The 17,163-nt window shown below is 42.6% G+C and overlaps 1 protein-coding gene and 1 pseudogene across 2 annotated transcripts; both read left to right on the plus strand.

Annotated features, from left to right (window-relative positions):
- Positions 1-511: 511 nt before the first annotated feature.
- LOC309563850 (serine/arginine-rich splicing factor 10-like) lies at positions 512-3,103 on the plus strand (annotated as a pseudogene). The gene is made up of 2 exons: positions 512-695; positions 2,247-3,103. The product of its transcript is annotated as a serine/arginine-rich splicing factor 10-like (transcript).
- A 12,083-nt stretch (positions 3,104-15,186) lies between these two features.
- On the plus strand, positions 15,187-16,143 carry LOC309564189 (olfactory receptor 1J21-like; the record flags this gene model as incomplete). The annotated part of the gene is made up of 1 exon (XM_082268821.1): positions 15,187-16,143. The coding sequence occupies one exon, from the start codon at positions 15,187-15,189 to the stop codon at positions 16,141-16,143; it is 957 nt and encodes a 318-aa protein (XP_082124947.1).
- Between the last annotated feature and the right edge of the window lie 1,020 nt (positions 16,144-17,163).

The raw sequence follows: 17,163 nt of genomic DNA on the forward strand, positions 1-17,163 counted from the left end.
GCTTTGTGAAGTTGTAATATTTGCCACAATTTTTGGAAAATATTTTTTTTGTTTTTGTTTTCAAAAGTTGTTATTTTAGCAAGTTTTTTCTCACACACAGCATGGACATTTTTACAATTACATCCAAAACACATTTTTCCACTTCTCCCACGTGTGAGAATTGGAAATGTATTTTTTTTACACAGAAGTTGTCAATTAAGATATTTCTAACATACAAAATGGGCATTCTTACAATTACACCCCAAAACACATTCTCCTATGTCTACATTGTATAGGGATATCACGTGCGAGTGACTTTTTTGCAGCCTAGCTAATTAGAAGGACCTAAAACCAAAGGAACAACTTTAGGATTTGAAGGGGCATAAATGATATCTACTTTCCTGACTACCTTTTATATGTTTGGAGGCCCTGAAGCCTCAGAACAGTAGAAGCACCCACAAAATAATCTCATATTTGACAGCAAACACACCAAGGTGGCGCTGATTAGGGGAGAAGTGAGGGGAGGTGATGGTCATTGTGCTGGTGTGTGGAGTGATCCTTGTTCTTAGCGCGTTTCGCCCTGTCCTCCATCTGATAACGTCATGTCCCGTCACATGCGGCCCCCAAACACATCTATCTTCGTCCGGAATATAGTGGATGATATGAGGTCTGAAGATCTTCACAGAGAATTTGGTCGATGTGGGCCTATTGTTGATGTACAGTATCTCACAAAAGTGAGTATACCCCTCACATTTATGTAAATATTTTATTAAATCTTTTCATGTGAAAGCACTGAAGAAACGACACTTTGCTACAATGTAAAGTAGTGAGTGTACAGCTTGTATAACAGTTTAAATTTGCTATCCCCTTAAAATAACTCAACACACAGCCATTAATGTCTAAACCACTGGCAACAAAAGTGAGTACACCCCTAAGTGAAAATGTCCAAATTGGGCCCAAAGTGTCAATATTTTGTGTGGCCACCTTTATTTTCTAGCACTGCCTTAACCCTCTTAGGCATGGAGTTCACCAGAGCTTCACAGGTTGCCACTGGAATCCTCTTCTACTCCTCCATGATGACATCATGGAGCTGGTGGATGTTAGAGACCTTGCGCTCCTCCACCTTTCATTTGAGGATGCCCCACAGATGCTCAATAGGGGTTAGGTCTGGAGACATGCTTGGCCAGTCCATCATCTTTACCCTCAGCTTCTTTAGCAAGCAGTGCTCATCTGGAAAGTGTGTTTGGGGTTGTTGTCATTTTGGAATACTTCCCTGTGTCCCAGTCTCCAAAGGGAGGGGATCATGCTCTGCTTCAGTATGTCACAGTACATGTTGGCATTCATGGTTCCCTCAATGAACTGTAGCTCCCCAGTGCAGGCAGCACTCATGCAGCCCCAGACCATAACACTCCCACCTGGTTGCCACCACACACGCTTGACACCATCCAGACCAAATAAGTTTATCTTGGTCTCATCAGACCACAGGACATGGTTCCAGTAATCCATGTCCATAGTTTGCTTGTCTTTAGTAAACTGTTTGCAGGATTTCTTGTGCATCATCTTTAGAGGAGGCTTCCTTCTGGGACGACAGCCATGCAGACTGAAAGCACTGACTGGCTGAACCCCCACCCCTTCAACCTCTGCAGCAATGCTGGCAGCACTCATACGTCCGTTTCCCAAAGACAACCTCTGGATATGACGCTGATCACGTGCACTCAACTTCTTTGGTTGACTATGGCGAGGCCTGTTCTGAGTGGAACCTGACCTGGTAAACCACGGTATGGTCTTGGCCACTGTGCTGCAGCTCAGTTTCAGGGTCCTGGCAAACTTTTTATAGCCTAGGCCATCTTTATGTAGAGCAACAATTATTTTTTTTTGTCAGATCCTCAGAGAGTTCTTTGCCATGAGGTGCCATGTTGAACTTCCAGTGACCAGTATGAGAGAGTGAGAGCGAAAACACGAAATTTAGCACAACTGCTCCCCATTCACACCTGAGACCTTGTAACACTAACGAGTCACATGACACTAGGGAAGGAAAATGGCTAATTGGGCCCAATTTGAACATTTTCACTTAGGGGTGTACTCACTTTTGTTGCCAGAGGTTTAGACATTAATTGAGGGGACAACAAATTTACACTGTTATACAAGCTATATACTCACTACTTTACAATGTAGGAAAAATTTAATTTCTTCAGTGTTGTCACATGAAAAGATATAATAAAATATTTATAAAAATATGAGGGGTGTACTCACTTTTGTGAGATACTGTATATGTCCCCCTTGATTACTATACACAATGTCCCAGGGGATTTGCATATGTTCAATTTGAAGATGTACGTGATGCTGAAGATTTTGCAAAACCTGGACAGAAGATGGATTTGTGGATGTCAGACTGAAATTCAGTTTGCACAGGGAGACAGGAAACCACCCAATCAAATTGAAGCCGAGGAGGGGAAGAGCTTGTATGGTTCTTCACGTTATGATGATGATAGATACAGGCACTCTAGAAGCTGCAGTTATGAGAGGCAAAGGTCCAGGAGTCAAACTTATGACCAGAACTATGAGAGATCCTACAGTCCCAGAGGACGATTTGATAAACCACACCGTAGCAGAAGCCGATAACATCGTGGCAGATTTGATCAACGGCAGCGATCACAAACCAAGCAGATGGCAAATACAAAACAAGTTCTGGAGTGAGCAGGGAGTCCAGAAAAGAAGACCGTGAAAGATCAAAGTCTCCACCCCACTCAGAGTCCAGATCACGGTCAAAGTCAAGATCCTGATCTTGGAATAGTCATAAATCCAGTGGTCAATAATGCTTTTTCCCCTGAGCAGTTTTATCTATGGAAATGTGAAAGGTTTTTATTTATTTATTTATTTTTAAATATGAATTTTGTTAGTGCTACACCTTAATTTTATGTCTGACAGTAAATGATCAAAGTATTTTAGGCCATATGTCAAATTAGGCAGTTACCTTACTACTGCAAACATTCTGGTTATTTTAGATACTGCCTTTTAAACTTTTTTTAAACTGGTCAAGTTCAAGGGTTGTAGTGCCTGGAAGAGTTCATCTAACTGTATGGCACTGGAAATGTTCTAAGGCCCCACAAGTGTTTCTCAGTTTGCTAGTAACCATATTAGTTTGCCAGTACTTGAAAAAAAGATTCTACAGCTTTGCAATTTGGGGCTTCTAATCTAACCTTTTCCTGTCTTGTATTTATAAAGGGATATGATATGTTTTCAAAGATGCAGAAAGAATTGTTTTAGGCTTTATGTATTAGCCATCCTCATCGTCTTTGTTGAATTGAAGCTGTATATTTTACAGCATGTTTGAGGCAGGAGACCATTTGCTTTGTCATTTTTAATTTACATTTTGAGAGCCTATTTTTGTTAACAGTATTGAGATACAGCTTATTAGAATGGCTAATTGATCTACCATAGACACTAGTTTCAATGTCCATTTGGTAAGGTTTGCTCGAGTTAAAGGTCAAAGCTTTAGGCAGGACATTCTATTGAGCATCCCATTTTGATAACAGCCTGTGTGCCTGTTTTACTGGGTTCTGCTGAGCCCGCTCCATTACCTTATACAAAAGAGCTGAGAACTTTTTAGCACAATGGGGTTTATTGTGCTTGGCGTATATTAATAACCAAAAGAGCACTTATTAGTGCAACAGAGGTAATTTAAGGAGCCGATGGAGTTTCCTTTTACCTGACCGAGAGGGGGAAGAGGAATTTGTATCCAATGCAACAAAAAGGCCGGACGTTTGGTAAGACAAACTTTATTTCAGCTTTTGACATTTTTTGTTGCCTTGAGACCAGGATTAATTTTCTCTGTCTACTCTGTAAGGTACACTCTGCTTAGCAAAAGAACCATCTTTTGCTTCTCCTCCTCGTGTTTTTAATATTTGTAATTCAGGGTGAGTGTATTGATTGGGGGAAAAACCTATACAGTTGTCCTCTGTAGGTTCCCAGTCAATATAGCCTAAGACCCCATTCACACTACCGCAACTTGGACCGCGACTTGTCAACCTGACAAGTCGCCATCCTCACGCACCCATAGTGTAGTACAGGAGCCGTTCTAATAGGAGCGACACAAGTCGCTCCGACTTAGAAAAAGGGTCCTGTACTACTTCGGGGCGACCTGGAGGCGACTTGCATTGACTTCCATTATGTGAAGTCCCTGCAAGTCGCGCCGAAGTCGCGCTGCACGCGACTTCACAGGTCGCCCCCCAAGTCGTGCACAAGTCATGCCGCGGTAGTGTGAATGGAGAGTAAAGGGTTTTTTTTGTACGGGGCTGCAGTATATGTTAAACATTTTTGTCAATATTTTACTGTAAAGTGGATTTTGTATGGAGCAATATTAGTTTATTAATAATAAAATATCGGTCCGTGTAGATTTTGGTGGTATAGTAGTTCACTGGGCGGATCCATTCTATTGTTAGACTGAAATTCATCCCTGAGTGGAAATTGTTTAGTTTCTGGGTTGAAAATAATTTTGGTTTGAGGCAGGTTTTCGGTAGAACTGATTATTTTTTCATTGAATTTCAGTGTTTAGTGAAATCCATCTGTTTTTGTGTTTAATTTTTGTTTGTTAAGTGTAGTTATTTGTTACATCTAGGAATAGATAGAAGTCATAAAGGTTTGTATAGGGCAGGATTTCATGGTACTCTCAGGGTTGTTTGGCAACACGGAGTAGGTTAAAAGGAACCTGTGTACTTTAGGCCAGACTGAGTGAAACAGGAGATTGCGATACATCTGTTTTAACATACAACGTGAGGGAGTAAATTCTAAACTCACCCACGTGTGGCTGTGTAAAATAATCAGAGTTGAGGGGTGTGGTCACTATGGTGCTGTATAACTGTAAACATACCACCGGGTTGTAATTTCTTGCTGACCGGAGTGTGGCCGTGTAAAATAATCTGAGTCCGGAAGCAAGCCAGTACCGTGAGAATAGTCAGCGGGCAGTTCTGCTCCTAAAAGGTTGTTGCGAGGGTGCCCCTGGATGCAGGGCCACTGTATTAAATGCTGATTTGAGTCGTCATGGGCAATGATGCATCCATGTTAGGGAGGGAAAAAGAGGCCTCCCCCCCCTGCCAAACAGCTTCACAGTACATGAGGTCTGGGTTTCGGGCTCGGCCACGAGAACCCTTAAACAGTGGTACCTTTGATACCTGGAGATGGGAGAAACTCCTCACCGAGTTTAGAACCAGGCTCCAGGCAACAAAGACGTTGCATATAGCTCAATTGTGGCTTCAAAGGTCTATAATGGTACATCGGCAAGGTACAGAAGGTGGTTTTAATCCGGAAGAACCACATTATGAATACTTGGCCTGGGGGGGGGGGGGGGGTGGCCGAGTCTGATGATTCAGTAAGGGAAGTTGAGGAAGCTCTCTCTGGGCTAACTCTGCTGGGAAAAGCCAGATCAGCTAATACCGTAAGAGCCATTCTCGGACTTGTCAATTACTGTAGAGATTGGGCCCTTAATATATAATCCAAACTGGGATCCCTTTATGAATTACTATCACAAACACCTTTTCAATCGTCTCATGACAATTGGTCAATCCTACAGAATTTGACTAAGGAACTCTCCAAAGCACCTGCTTTAGGTCTACCCAACTATGACCTCCCCTTTTATTTTTTTTTGCCATGAAAGCAAGGACCATGAAACTGGAATATTGACCCAACTACACGGGTTCAGGTACCGACCCATCATGTACCTGTCAACTGCCCTAGATCCAGTCATCTGAGGCTCACCGGGATGTGTACAAGCTGTGGCCACCTGCACTGTATTGTTACAGAAAGTAGGTGACATCGTTTTGGACTCCCCATTGACCCTCTGTACTTCCCATTCAGTGCAGGAGATCCTAAATCAAGCCCAGACAAAACACCTTTCTGCTGCCAGATTGACTAAGTACAAAGTGGCTCTCCTAGCACCTACTAACCTGTCTCTAAGATGATGCATCATTTTGAACCCAGCATCTCTTCTTCCTGTTATTGAGGAGGAAGAGAGGAGGGGAGATAATGATGTGAAAAATTACAATTTTCAAAACTTTCAAACTAACAATACTAATCTCTCGACCTGTAACCAATTTTCCAACCCAGTAACACAACACGTTAAGGAGCAACATGACTGTCTTTCTTTGATGGAATGGGAATCAATGGCTGTCAGTCCGGTGAAGGAGACTCCCTTCCCAGGTGCTAAGAACCTTTTTGTTGATTATTCCAGGTATTTAAACCCGGATGGTAAGCCACACATAGATTATGCAGTGACTACAGACAGTGAAGTCTTGGAGAAGGGTTCATTGATTTCCCATATGTCGGCACAAGAAGCTGAGCTGTGGGCACTAGCAAGGGCCTGTGAGATCCATAAAGATCAGAGGATCAACATATATATGGACTTGAGGTATGCTTTTGGGGTGGCACATGATTTTGGTACTATCTGGAAGGCAAGAGGGTTCTTGACTAGTTTGGTGAAGTCGGGGAAAATGCAGAGTTGCTTGATAGGCTGTTCATGGTCTTCTGCCTGCCACATGAGATAGCCATTCTGAAAGTGAAGGTCCATATGGCTGATAAGACTATGGAGTCCAATGGGAATGCCTTGGCAGATAGAGCTACTATGGAAGGTGCTCTGAACCCTGTGGTGAAGACTCTGATGCTGGCCCTCCCCTCTTATGTGTCTCTAGAAGAATTTAAGAATAGGGATGATCGAACTTTTGAAAAGTTCGATTCGGCCAGAACATCCGAACTACCCGAAAGGTCGGCCCGGATTTCAGAACCCCATTGAAATCAATGGACCCGAACTTCGGTAATCAAAAAACACCATTTTAAAGCCCTAAAACCCAATAAATGCCCCTAAAAAGTGCCTAGGGTTCTGGGTTATGCCCCAGGGACTATTAATCACACAAAAAAAGTTCTTAAAAATTGTCATTTTTGATAAAAAAAAGCCAATTATTGAAAGAATTTTTTTAAAAAAAGAGATTTTTTGATTTTTGACTTTGGATTTAGTATCTGGGGGGTCTAAAAAGTGTACCTGTAAAGTTTCAGCTCTGTAGCATGTCCAGAACAAGAAAAAAAGATAATATTGCATTAGAGCAGGGTGGGACCCCACTTTTACACCTATATGATCTTTTTTTTGGGGTACTGGACATGCTAGAGAGCTGAAACTTCACAGGTACACCTTTTAGACCCCCCAGACACAAAATCACACAAAAAAAGGTTCTTAAAAATTGTCATTTTTTGATAGAGAGCCAATTATTTAAAAAATTTAAAAAAAATCAATAAATAAAAAGAAAAAAATCTTTGGATTTAGTATCTGGGGGGTCTAAAAAGTGTACCTGTGAAGTTTCAGAGTTTCAGCTCTCTAGCATGTCCAGAAACAGAAAAAAAAGATAATTTGTCAGTAGAGCAGGGATGGTGGGACCCCCCTTTTACACTTATATGATTTTTTGGGGGGTTCTGGACATGCTACAGAGCTGAAACTTCACAGGTACACCTTTTAGACCCCCCCCCCCCAGACACAAAATCACACAAAAAAAGTTCTTAAAAATTTTCAATTGACAGTCTAATGCCCGTGACCATCAGAGAAATTCTTCTTGTACGGTTCCAATGGGTCCTTTTTATCTCTTATGTGGTTCTGCTGCTTATAAGGTAATTCCCCCCAATGCGAGAGGTTCATGTGCTTTAGTGAAGCTTGTACCGGAATCCTACATTGCAGCTGATCGTGAGGATCCGCTGGTGTGAAGGAAGGCAAAGATGTCAGGGAGAGCTAGCAGGGAACTGTTCTCTAATCAGGACCAGGCCTGGTTCCTTGCTTGGATCGGGTGGGGGATTGAAGCGATTGAACAATTTCTTGTCCATTGCGGATAAGAGGTTCATTAAGACAGTTGAAGCAGTAAGGGAGATTACTCAGGAACAATGACAAATGAACACTCTTGTACTGCAGGAAAAGATGGCACTTGATTATCTGTTAGCTTCTAAGGGGGGTTTCTGTGAATTCATAGGAGAAGGCTGTTGTACTTGGGTAGCAGATACCAGTGACAAGATTCAGGCCCATACGGATACGGTACTAATATGCAAGGCTGAGCCAGAGCTATAGCTATTGAAGTCTGGAATCCTTTTAAGGCTTTGGGAATTTTTGTTGATTTCTTGTTCTCCATTGGATCTTGGTTGAAGGAAATAGGAGTATATATACTTATGTTGCTTTTGTTTCTATTCCTTCTATACGTCATGGTGAGATTTTCCTGTTGTATGATTGATTGAGTCACAAAAGCCTGAGCAGACAACCACATCCTTATTGCTGAGACAAGACTCACTGAAATCCTACCTATGCACCAGATGCTGAGGATTCCAAACCGACTGATGATCAATACGACCACCACCTCATGTCCTCTCTCTGAGTCACCTCCCGAAGAATGTAACCTAGGTGTCAACATTTGTTTTCTTTTGAGCCTACGTGCCAGCACTGATTCTGTTATCTTTCTTTTTAACTTTTTGAAATGGATTGTTTTTATGTATGAGAAGAGCTGTTCTGTTTATTTGGAAGAAGAAGATCAGGATTCACTGAGGGACACATGGAAACATATGACAAAGAGGAGGGACTGTTGTGAAAATTTTATTAGGACTAGTGTGTGCATTTTTCAGGATGTGTTTTATTATGTAGCTTGCCATTATAGCTCCTGTTTTTGGTTTGCTTGCAATATGCTCACTAGAGCTTGTACCGATGAACCGGCATTGAGGAAAGACTACTGGCAGTGAAAACCTTCCTTTAGATGTTTAGATGCGTTCGCTCTACATAGACATCTCTGCCGGCGAAGACTCCATGCACTATGCACTAGGGATGATCGAACGGTTCGGGTCCACCATCGGTTCGGCCCGAACATTGGGTGTTCGAGGTTCGGCCGAATTTAGAACTTTTTGCCCAAAAAGTTTGGAATTCGGCAACCAGAACCGACCAAAATGCAATGCTTCAGGAAATGGGCTTTAAAAGCCCGTGATTGGACCAGAACCATTAGCAAAAGCCAATTGAGGGGGCAGGAGAATGCTAGGAATGTGATTGGAGTGACTAGGGGGTCCCTAGACCAATCATTAGTGAATACGCCCCCCAGTATATAAGATCGCCCCCACCATATTCCTAGCATTGTTATACTGGACATGGAAGAGAGTGGAAGCAGTTCTGTTAATTTTACTTGAAAAGTGTCATTTAGCTATTTATTAGTGTGAGGAAAGGGATATCTAGTGTAGTTAGAGTGCTCCTTTACACTTAAGTTAGCTTCAAAAATTTAGTTTCTGTAGGGAAAGTGTTAAGTGTCAGGGGACCGTAGTGTATTGTAGGGTTAACTGGCAGTGACTGCTATGGCAGGGTGACAAAACCCTTCCATAGCAGGGTGACCGCTATAGAGAAATGATTATTTCTCTGAATTGCTTCGGGACACCCATATGGCTTCTCACCAGCCAAGCATTTTTTATGCTGCAGGGGCTGCCACTGCCAGTGCTTTTTTGAGGACATGTTTGATGTCAGACATGACATCTGAACATGTGTATAGGGGGTATATATAGACATATATGTCTATATATATATACCCCTAGACATATATAGGTGTGATAGTAGCAGAAATAAATGCTTGCGCTAATGAAATCATTTACAGTAATATATTTCTGCTACTATCACACCTATATATGTCTAGGGGTATATATTCAGACATATATGTGTATATATACCCCCTATACACATGTTCAGATGTTTTGCCTGCCTCAAAAGAACCCAAAAAAATGCCAAAAAAAACGCTAGCGTCAAAAAAAAAAAATGCCCAGGTGTGTTTTTGCTGGCATTTTTTGGGGGGTTTTGGAAGCAGGCAAAACATCTGAACTTGTGTATAGTGGTGTATATACACACATCCATATATTTATATACACACCTAGACATATATAGGTGTGATAGTAGCAGAAATATATGCTTGCGCTAATGAAATCATTTACAGTAATATATTTCTGCTACTATCACACCTATATATGTCTAGGTGTGTATATAAATATATGGATGTGTGTATATACACCACTATACACAAGTTAAGATGTTTTGCCTGCCTCCAAAACCCCCCAAAAAAATGCCAAAAAAAACGCTAGCGTCAAAAAAAAAAAATGCCCAGGTGTGTTTTTGCTGGCATTTTTTGGGGGGTTTTGGAGGCAGGCAAAACATCAGAACTTGTGCACAGTACCACTATACACAAGTTCAGATGTTTTTCCTGACTGCAAAGATCCCAAAAAAATGCCTTCTATTAAACCGGCAAGGTGTTACAGCAGAGAAGCCATATTCCTGTGCTGAAAGTTTTCTAATACAAACAATCCTTTTTTTTTCTGGTTCTGGACATGCTACAGAGCTGAAACTTCACAGGTACACCTTTTAGACCCCCCAGACACAAAATCACACAAAAGAAAGTTCTTAAAAATCGTCATTTTTGATAAAAAAAGCCAATTATTGAAAAAAAAAAAAAAAAAGATTTTTTGATTTTTACTTTGGATTTAGTATCTGGGGGGGTCTAAAAAGTGTACATGTGAAGTTTCAGCTCTGTAGCATGTCCAGAACCATAAAAAAAAAGATTGTTTGTATTAGAAAACTTTCAGACAGGGGGTTGGCTTCGCTGCTGTAACACCTTGCCGGTTTAATAGCAGGCATTTTTTTGGGTTCTTTGCAGTCAGAAAAAACATCTGAACTTGTGTATAGTGGTACTGTGCACAAGTTCTGATGTTTTGCCTTCCTCCAAAAACCCCCAAAAAATGCCAGCAAAAACACACCTGGGCATTTTTTTTTTTTTTTTTGACGCTAGCGATTTTTTTGGCATTTTTTGGGGTTCTTTTGAGGCAGGCAAAACATCTGAACTTGTGTATAGTGGTATATATACACACATACATATATTTATATACACACCTAGACATATATAGGTGTGATAGTAGCAGAAATATATTACTGTAAATGATTTCATTAGCGCAAGCATTTATTTCTGCTACTATCACACCTATATATGTCTAGGTGTGTATATAAATATATGTATGTGTGTATATACACCACTATACACAAGTTCAGATGTTTTGCCTGCCTCAAAAGAACCCCAAAAAATGCCAAAAAAAACGCTAGCGTCAAAAAAAAAATGCCCAGGTGTGTTTTTGCTGGCATTTTTTGGGGGGTTTTGGAGGCAGGCAAAACATCTGAACTTGTGCACAGTACCACTATACACAAGTTCAGATGTTTTTCCTGACTGCAAAGAACCCCAAAAAATGCCTGCTTTGAAACCGGCAAGGTGTTACAGCAGAGAAGCCATATTCCTGAGCTGAAAGTTTTCTAATACAAACGATCTTTTTTTTTTCTGGTTCTGGACAGCTCTGTAGCATGTCCAGAACCATTAAAAAAAAGGATAATTTTTCAGTAGAACAGGGATGTGGGACCCTCCTTTAACTTTTTTTTTCTGGTTCTGGGCATGCTACAGAGCTGAAACTTCACATGTACTCTTTTTTAGATCCCCCAGATACTAAATCCAAATCTCTTTTTTTTTTTTTTTTTTTTTTAATTTTTCAATAATTGGCTTTTTTTTATCAAAAATGGCACTTTTTAAGAACCTTGTTTGTGTGATTTAGTGTCTGGGGGGTCTAAAAGGTGTACCTGTGAAGTTTCAGCTCTGTAGCATGCCCAGAACCAGAAAAAAAAAGTTAAAGGAGGGTCCCACATCCCTGTTCTACTGAAAAATTATCCTTTTTTTTAATGGTTCTGGACATGCTACAGAGCTGAAACTTCACATGCACACCTTTTAGACCCACCAGATACTAAATCCAAAGTAAAAATCAAAAAATCTCTCTTTTTTTTTAAAAAATTTTCAATAATTGGCTTTTTTATCAAAAATTACAATTTTTAAGAACTTTTTTTGGTGTGATTAATAGTTAATGGGGCATGACCCAGAACCCTAGGCACTTTTTAGGGGCATTTATTGGGTTTTAGGGCTTAAAAATTGTGTTTTTTGATTACCGAAGTTCGGGTCCCATTGATTTCAATGGGGTTCTGAAATCCGGGCCGAACTTTCGGGAAGTTCGGATGTTCTGGCCGAACCGAACTTTTCAAAAGTTCGATCATCCTTACTATGCACAGGTCTGTTTGTCGGTAGAGATCTATGTGTATTGTGGTGCATAGTTTAATGATCAAGCAGCAAGAATATGACTGTATAATGTGCAGAATTGTTCGCTTGGCTGGGATATGTTTGCTCTGTGAAGTCAAAATCGTTTTGATATCTATCTGCTTTTATAGAGGGATACACGCTCATGTCTTTCTACTGTGCCTGATCACCATAGTGGAAACAGCATGGCTCTTTCCCTGCAGATAGCCTCACTTCTTTTAGGCATTGTTCTCTGAGCCTTGCTGAGTGGGATTCATGCCAGTAGTAGTGGCGGGAATGCATGCATGAGGTTGATCAGAGCAGCGTTCACGGTTCTACTCGCAGGTTTCATTGTGTAGTGTTAGGTGCAAATTCCGCTACATGTGGGTTTCATTGTTAACTACCGTGTGCGGATTTCCAAACACCAACAGTAACTTATGTCATGTAACTATACATTAAGAACTGATTGGCTGATGTTGTATAGCTATTACTTCCTGCTGTTATTCCTTTATTGTCCCATAAATAAACAGAGCTCAATGCTTTAGGCAGGACATTCTATCAAGCATCCAATAAGACAACAGCCTGTCTGTCTGTATTACTAGGTACTGCTGAAGGGGTCGGATCAGTGGCATTGGTGAGAGGGGGTGGGATTAGTGGCAGCGGTGGTGGGGATCAGTGGTGGTGTTGAGGGGGGTGGGATTAATGGCAGTGGTAGTGGTGAGGGGTGGTGGGATTAGGGGGAACTGTGGTGAGGGGATTGGGATTAGTGGCAGCAGTGGTGGTGAGGGAGGTGGGATCAGTGGTAGTGATGGTGGTGTAAGGGGTGGGATTAGTGGCAGCGGTAATGGTGAGGGGGCTGGGATTAGTGGCAGTGGTGGTGGTGAGGGGGTGGGATTAGTGACAGTGGTGGTGGTGGGAGGGGTGGGATTAGTGGCAGTGAGGGTGTTGAGGGGGATGGGGATCAGAGGTGGTGGTGAGGGGGGTGGAATTAGTGATAGAGGTGGTGGTGGTGAGGCTAGTGGGGATCAGAGGTGGTGGTGAAGGGGGTGGGAGTAGTGATAGCGGTGGTGGTGAGGTGGGTGGGGGTTAGCGACAGTGGTTGTGATGGGAGGGGGTGGGGGGCAGTGGTGGTGGTGAGGGGGGTGGGGATCAGAGGTGCTGGTGAGGGGGTGGGATTAGTGATAGAGGTGGTGGTGAGGGGGTAGCATTAGTGACAGTGGTGGTGGTGAGAGGGGTGGGGATCAGGGTTGGTGGTGAGGGGGGGTGGGATTGCTGATTGCGGTGATGGTGAGGTGGGTGGGATCAGTTGCAGCGGTGGTGATGAGGGGGGTGGGGTCAGTGACAGTGGTGGTGACAGGGGTGGGATCAGTGACAGTGGTGGTGTTGAGGGGGGTGGGGATCAGAGGTGGTGGTGAGGGGGGTGGGATTAGTAATAGTGGTGGTGGTGAGGTGGGTGGGATCAGTGACAGAGGTGGTGTCACACACCCCCACCACCACAGATCTCATTCCTTTTACTATCTGTTGTAGAGGTGATGGGGGAAAGAGGGATGAGATCTGTTGTGGTCGGGTGGGGGGGATCAGTAAGAGGCAGAGGTGGTGGAAGTTGGGATCAGTTGCACTAGCAATTTGTCACTTACTTTGTAAGTCAGTCGATTCCCCCACAGCATTCACGACACAAGCCTCCAGGGATTACTCTGTATCATGGGGTCTCCTTGCAGAGGGGAGAGCTCCTCCCCCTTAACTCTATTGGTGTCAGCTGGTCAGCTGACTTTTTTTTCCAGTGTCCACCTCTGCCTCCCTATGTGGCTTCTCTCTCTCTCTTTGGAGAGGATAGGCAGAGCTCCAGACTCCAGAGACTCCAGTGCCCAGCCTCCCCTAAGCAGCCGGCCGCACCCCCCCACACTGCAGAATGGGCGGGCAGGCAGGAAGCCCCTCACAGTAGCACAGTAGCCAGGGTGGCAGAACTCCAGGGCCCAGTCGCGATGATGACTGCTGCAACTCTGGCAGTTCTGCCACTGATTACCTTATACAAGAGAGTTGAGGACTGTGCTTTTTAGCACAACGAGATTCATTGCGCTTGGCATATATTAATATACAAAAGTGCACTTATTAGCACAATGGAGTTACTTGTGCATCAAGCGTACATTAAGATCCAAGACATGTGAGATCTGGTACTTGTGTTGCAGTATTTAAAAAACCTATTGCTCTCTCACACTGGTGATACTGGCACTGGTGTGCTTGCAATCAGAAATTCTGTTGCTGGCTTACACTAGCTCCGGTGACACTGGAGCTGGTTTTGCTAGCTATCAGGAACACTGTTGCTGGTTGCACTGGTCCACCTACACTTGGACTTGCATGGACAGCATTCAGAAACACTGTTGCTTACTCACACTGGCTCTGGTGACACTGGAACTGGTTTGGCTAGTGATAAATTACACAGTTGCTGGCTGCACTAGCCTGGTGAAACTAACACTGGTGTGGGAGCAATCAGGGATGCTAAATATGCCCAGTGGTAGCTGGTTTGGTGGCAAACAGGAACACAATGGTCTGGTGACACTGGTGTGGCAGTAATAAGCAACACTGTTGCTGGCTGCACTGGTCTGGTGACACAGAAACTGACCCGGTGGCTTTCAGGGACTGTATTGCTGGATAATACTGGGACTCTTGTGGCTTGCATTCAGGGACACTTTGCTGGCTGCACTGATCTAGTTACAATGTGACAGGTTTAGCTACCATTGTAGCTGGCTTGGGTGCACTGTATAAAATGCTACTGCTAATCAATGTAGGTAACATCGCTATAATTGGGATCGCTATAATTGGTATTTACATACAGTAGTACTTATTGACTCCGTACCTACTTTTGTGATCTACAGTGTTTATTGGATATGGAGATTACATTGTGTGCTCATGCACATGCTAGGGGAGCATGCACAAGCGCTACCATTTTGAAATGACCTCCTGCCCTTGAAAAGCAGCAGTCTGGTCATTTATGTACAACAGCTAGATGGTAGGTGGTTACATAAATGTAAAAAGTATACATTATCAATTCTTTTTTTTCTATGCAAAGAAGATGGAGGAATGCTCGAACAATACAAAAAATGTGTTCTATATTTTAGCTTTTCCCATCTCTAAAACTGGACAATGTCTCCTTCTGACTGCAGTTCTATTGATGTATCTGATGACTGTCCTGGGAAATATGACCATTGCTCTGTTGGTGTGTCTGGTTCCCCGACTCCATACTCCAATGTATTTCTTCTTGAGTAATCTTGCTATTAGTGATGTTATATATGTTTCAGCCACTCTTCCAAAACTGCTCTCCATACTCCTGACACATGACCATTCGATGTCCTTCTCTGCCTGTATGACTCAGGTGTACTTCTTCTCATTGTCAGCTGTTTCTGATATATTTCTACTGACCTTTATGTCCTATGACCGATATGTGGCAATCTGTAAGCCGTTACAATATTCCTTACTCATGAGTAAAGATGTATGCCTTTCATTAGCTCTGTCCACTTGGCTTATATCTGCGACTAATGCAACAATCAATTTGTTAACCACTTCTCGGTTATTCTTTTGTCTCACACAAAAGATTGACCATTTCTTTTGTGATCTGAAAGCACTGTATGCAATAACCTCTAGTGATGTTACAAGCAGAAACCTACTTATGTTATGTGAGGATGTAGTGTTGGTATCGTTCCCTTTTTTGCTCATTATAACCTCCTACATATTCATCATCTCCGCCATACTGAAAATTCATTCCTCAGAGGGACGACTAAAAGCTTATTCCAGTTGCACCTCCCACCTAACCACAGTAATATTATTCTATGCTCCAATCATTATAATTTATGGCAAACCAGAGTCTGAAGGTTCTAAGGAACTGGACAATTTGCTCACCTTGCTTTATACAGCTGTGGTCCCAATGCTGAACCCATTTGTCTACACTTTAAGAAACAAAGATATTTTGAATGCTTTAAGAAGTATAAAAGGAAAGTCAACACACTTCTGTATGTTCCTGATTAAACTTTAAATATTTGGAATATTCTTTTCAGATATCATTATTCCCATTTCTACTAATGGTTGGTTAATCCTGTACATCTTTAGGATATTTATGTGCCTTTTGTTAGCTTCATTACTAAATGATTGTAACAGATTTTGTCAACACAATTAAAATGTATTGAACCACAAAAAGTTAAATCATTTTCCAGCAGTTAGTTTAGCTAATCTATTTTATCATAGTCAATATATTTTAACATGGATTCAGCAAGGTGTTGGAAACCCTCTTCGGGATTTTGTTCCATACTTTTTTGATAATGTCATGTGGCTTCTGCAGCTCTGTTGGGCCATGAATATTTGCCATGGACCTGTAGGCAGATGCAGTCCACAATCTCCACTGTAGGTGCCACTCGTCCATAGCGGCATTGCAACTGGAGGAGGAATTCGGGAGAAACTGGGTTTCTCTATGGTTTCCTTGGATCCCTGGAGAAGTGACCCGGTTGAATGCGCTGGATCTAGGGGACGCTGGCAGCAATCTTCGGTCACGCAGAGTCTTTTTAAGCCTCTGCCCTCATGTTTTGGCATGCATTTTGCGAGTGGCTAGTGTTGGGACAGCATACCCATCTGTCAGGGACAGCGCTAGCTGTAGGGAGAGGTTCCGGAGGAGTAGAGAAAGAGCAGGGCTTATGTCTGCCTTGTCAGGAAGCTCCACTTTGCGTTGGACTGGCCAGCCTGCTGTCAGGCCTACACACAGCTGATTCCACTCTGTACTGTTGTAAGTGTCCTTGGCAGGTGAGCCTTCCCGCTTGGCTTGTTTGTGCTGTTTTTCAAGTTCTGCAATACATTATCTAGCAATTTGTGACTCTGTGTTTTTTGCTGCTGCACCACACTGTACCTACCCAAGAGACTGCCTATTCCACTTCACCGTATGTGAGAGTAGAAATTAAACAGACCAGGTAATGTTTTTCCACTGCTTGGTTGTGTAGATTTACGGACCCTGTGCCAATATCACCTCAATTTACCATTCTCGCTGCAGGAACACCAATAGCAGTCA

Source organism: Pelophylax lessonae (assembly GCF_965119305.1).
Source record: "Pelophylax lessonae genome assembly, chromosome: 9".
Classification (NCBI taxonomy): Eukaryota; Metazoa; Chordata; class Amphibia; order Anura; family Ranidae; genus Pelophylax; species Pelophylax lessonae.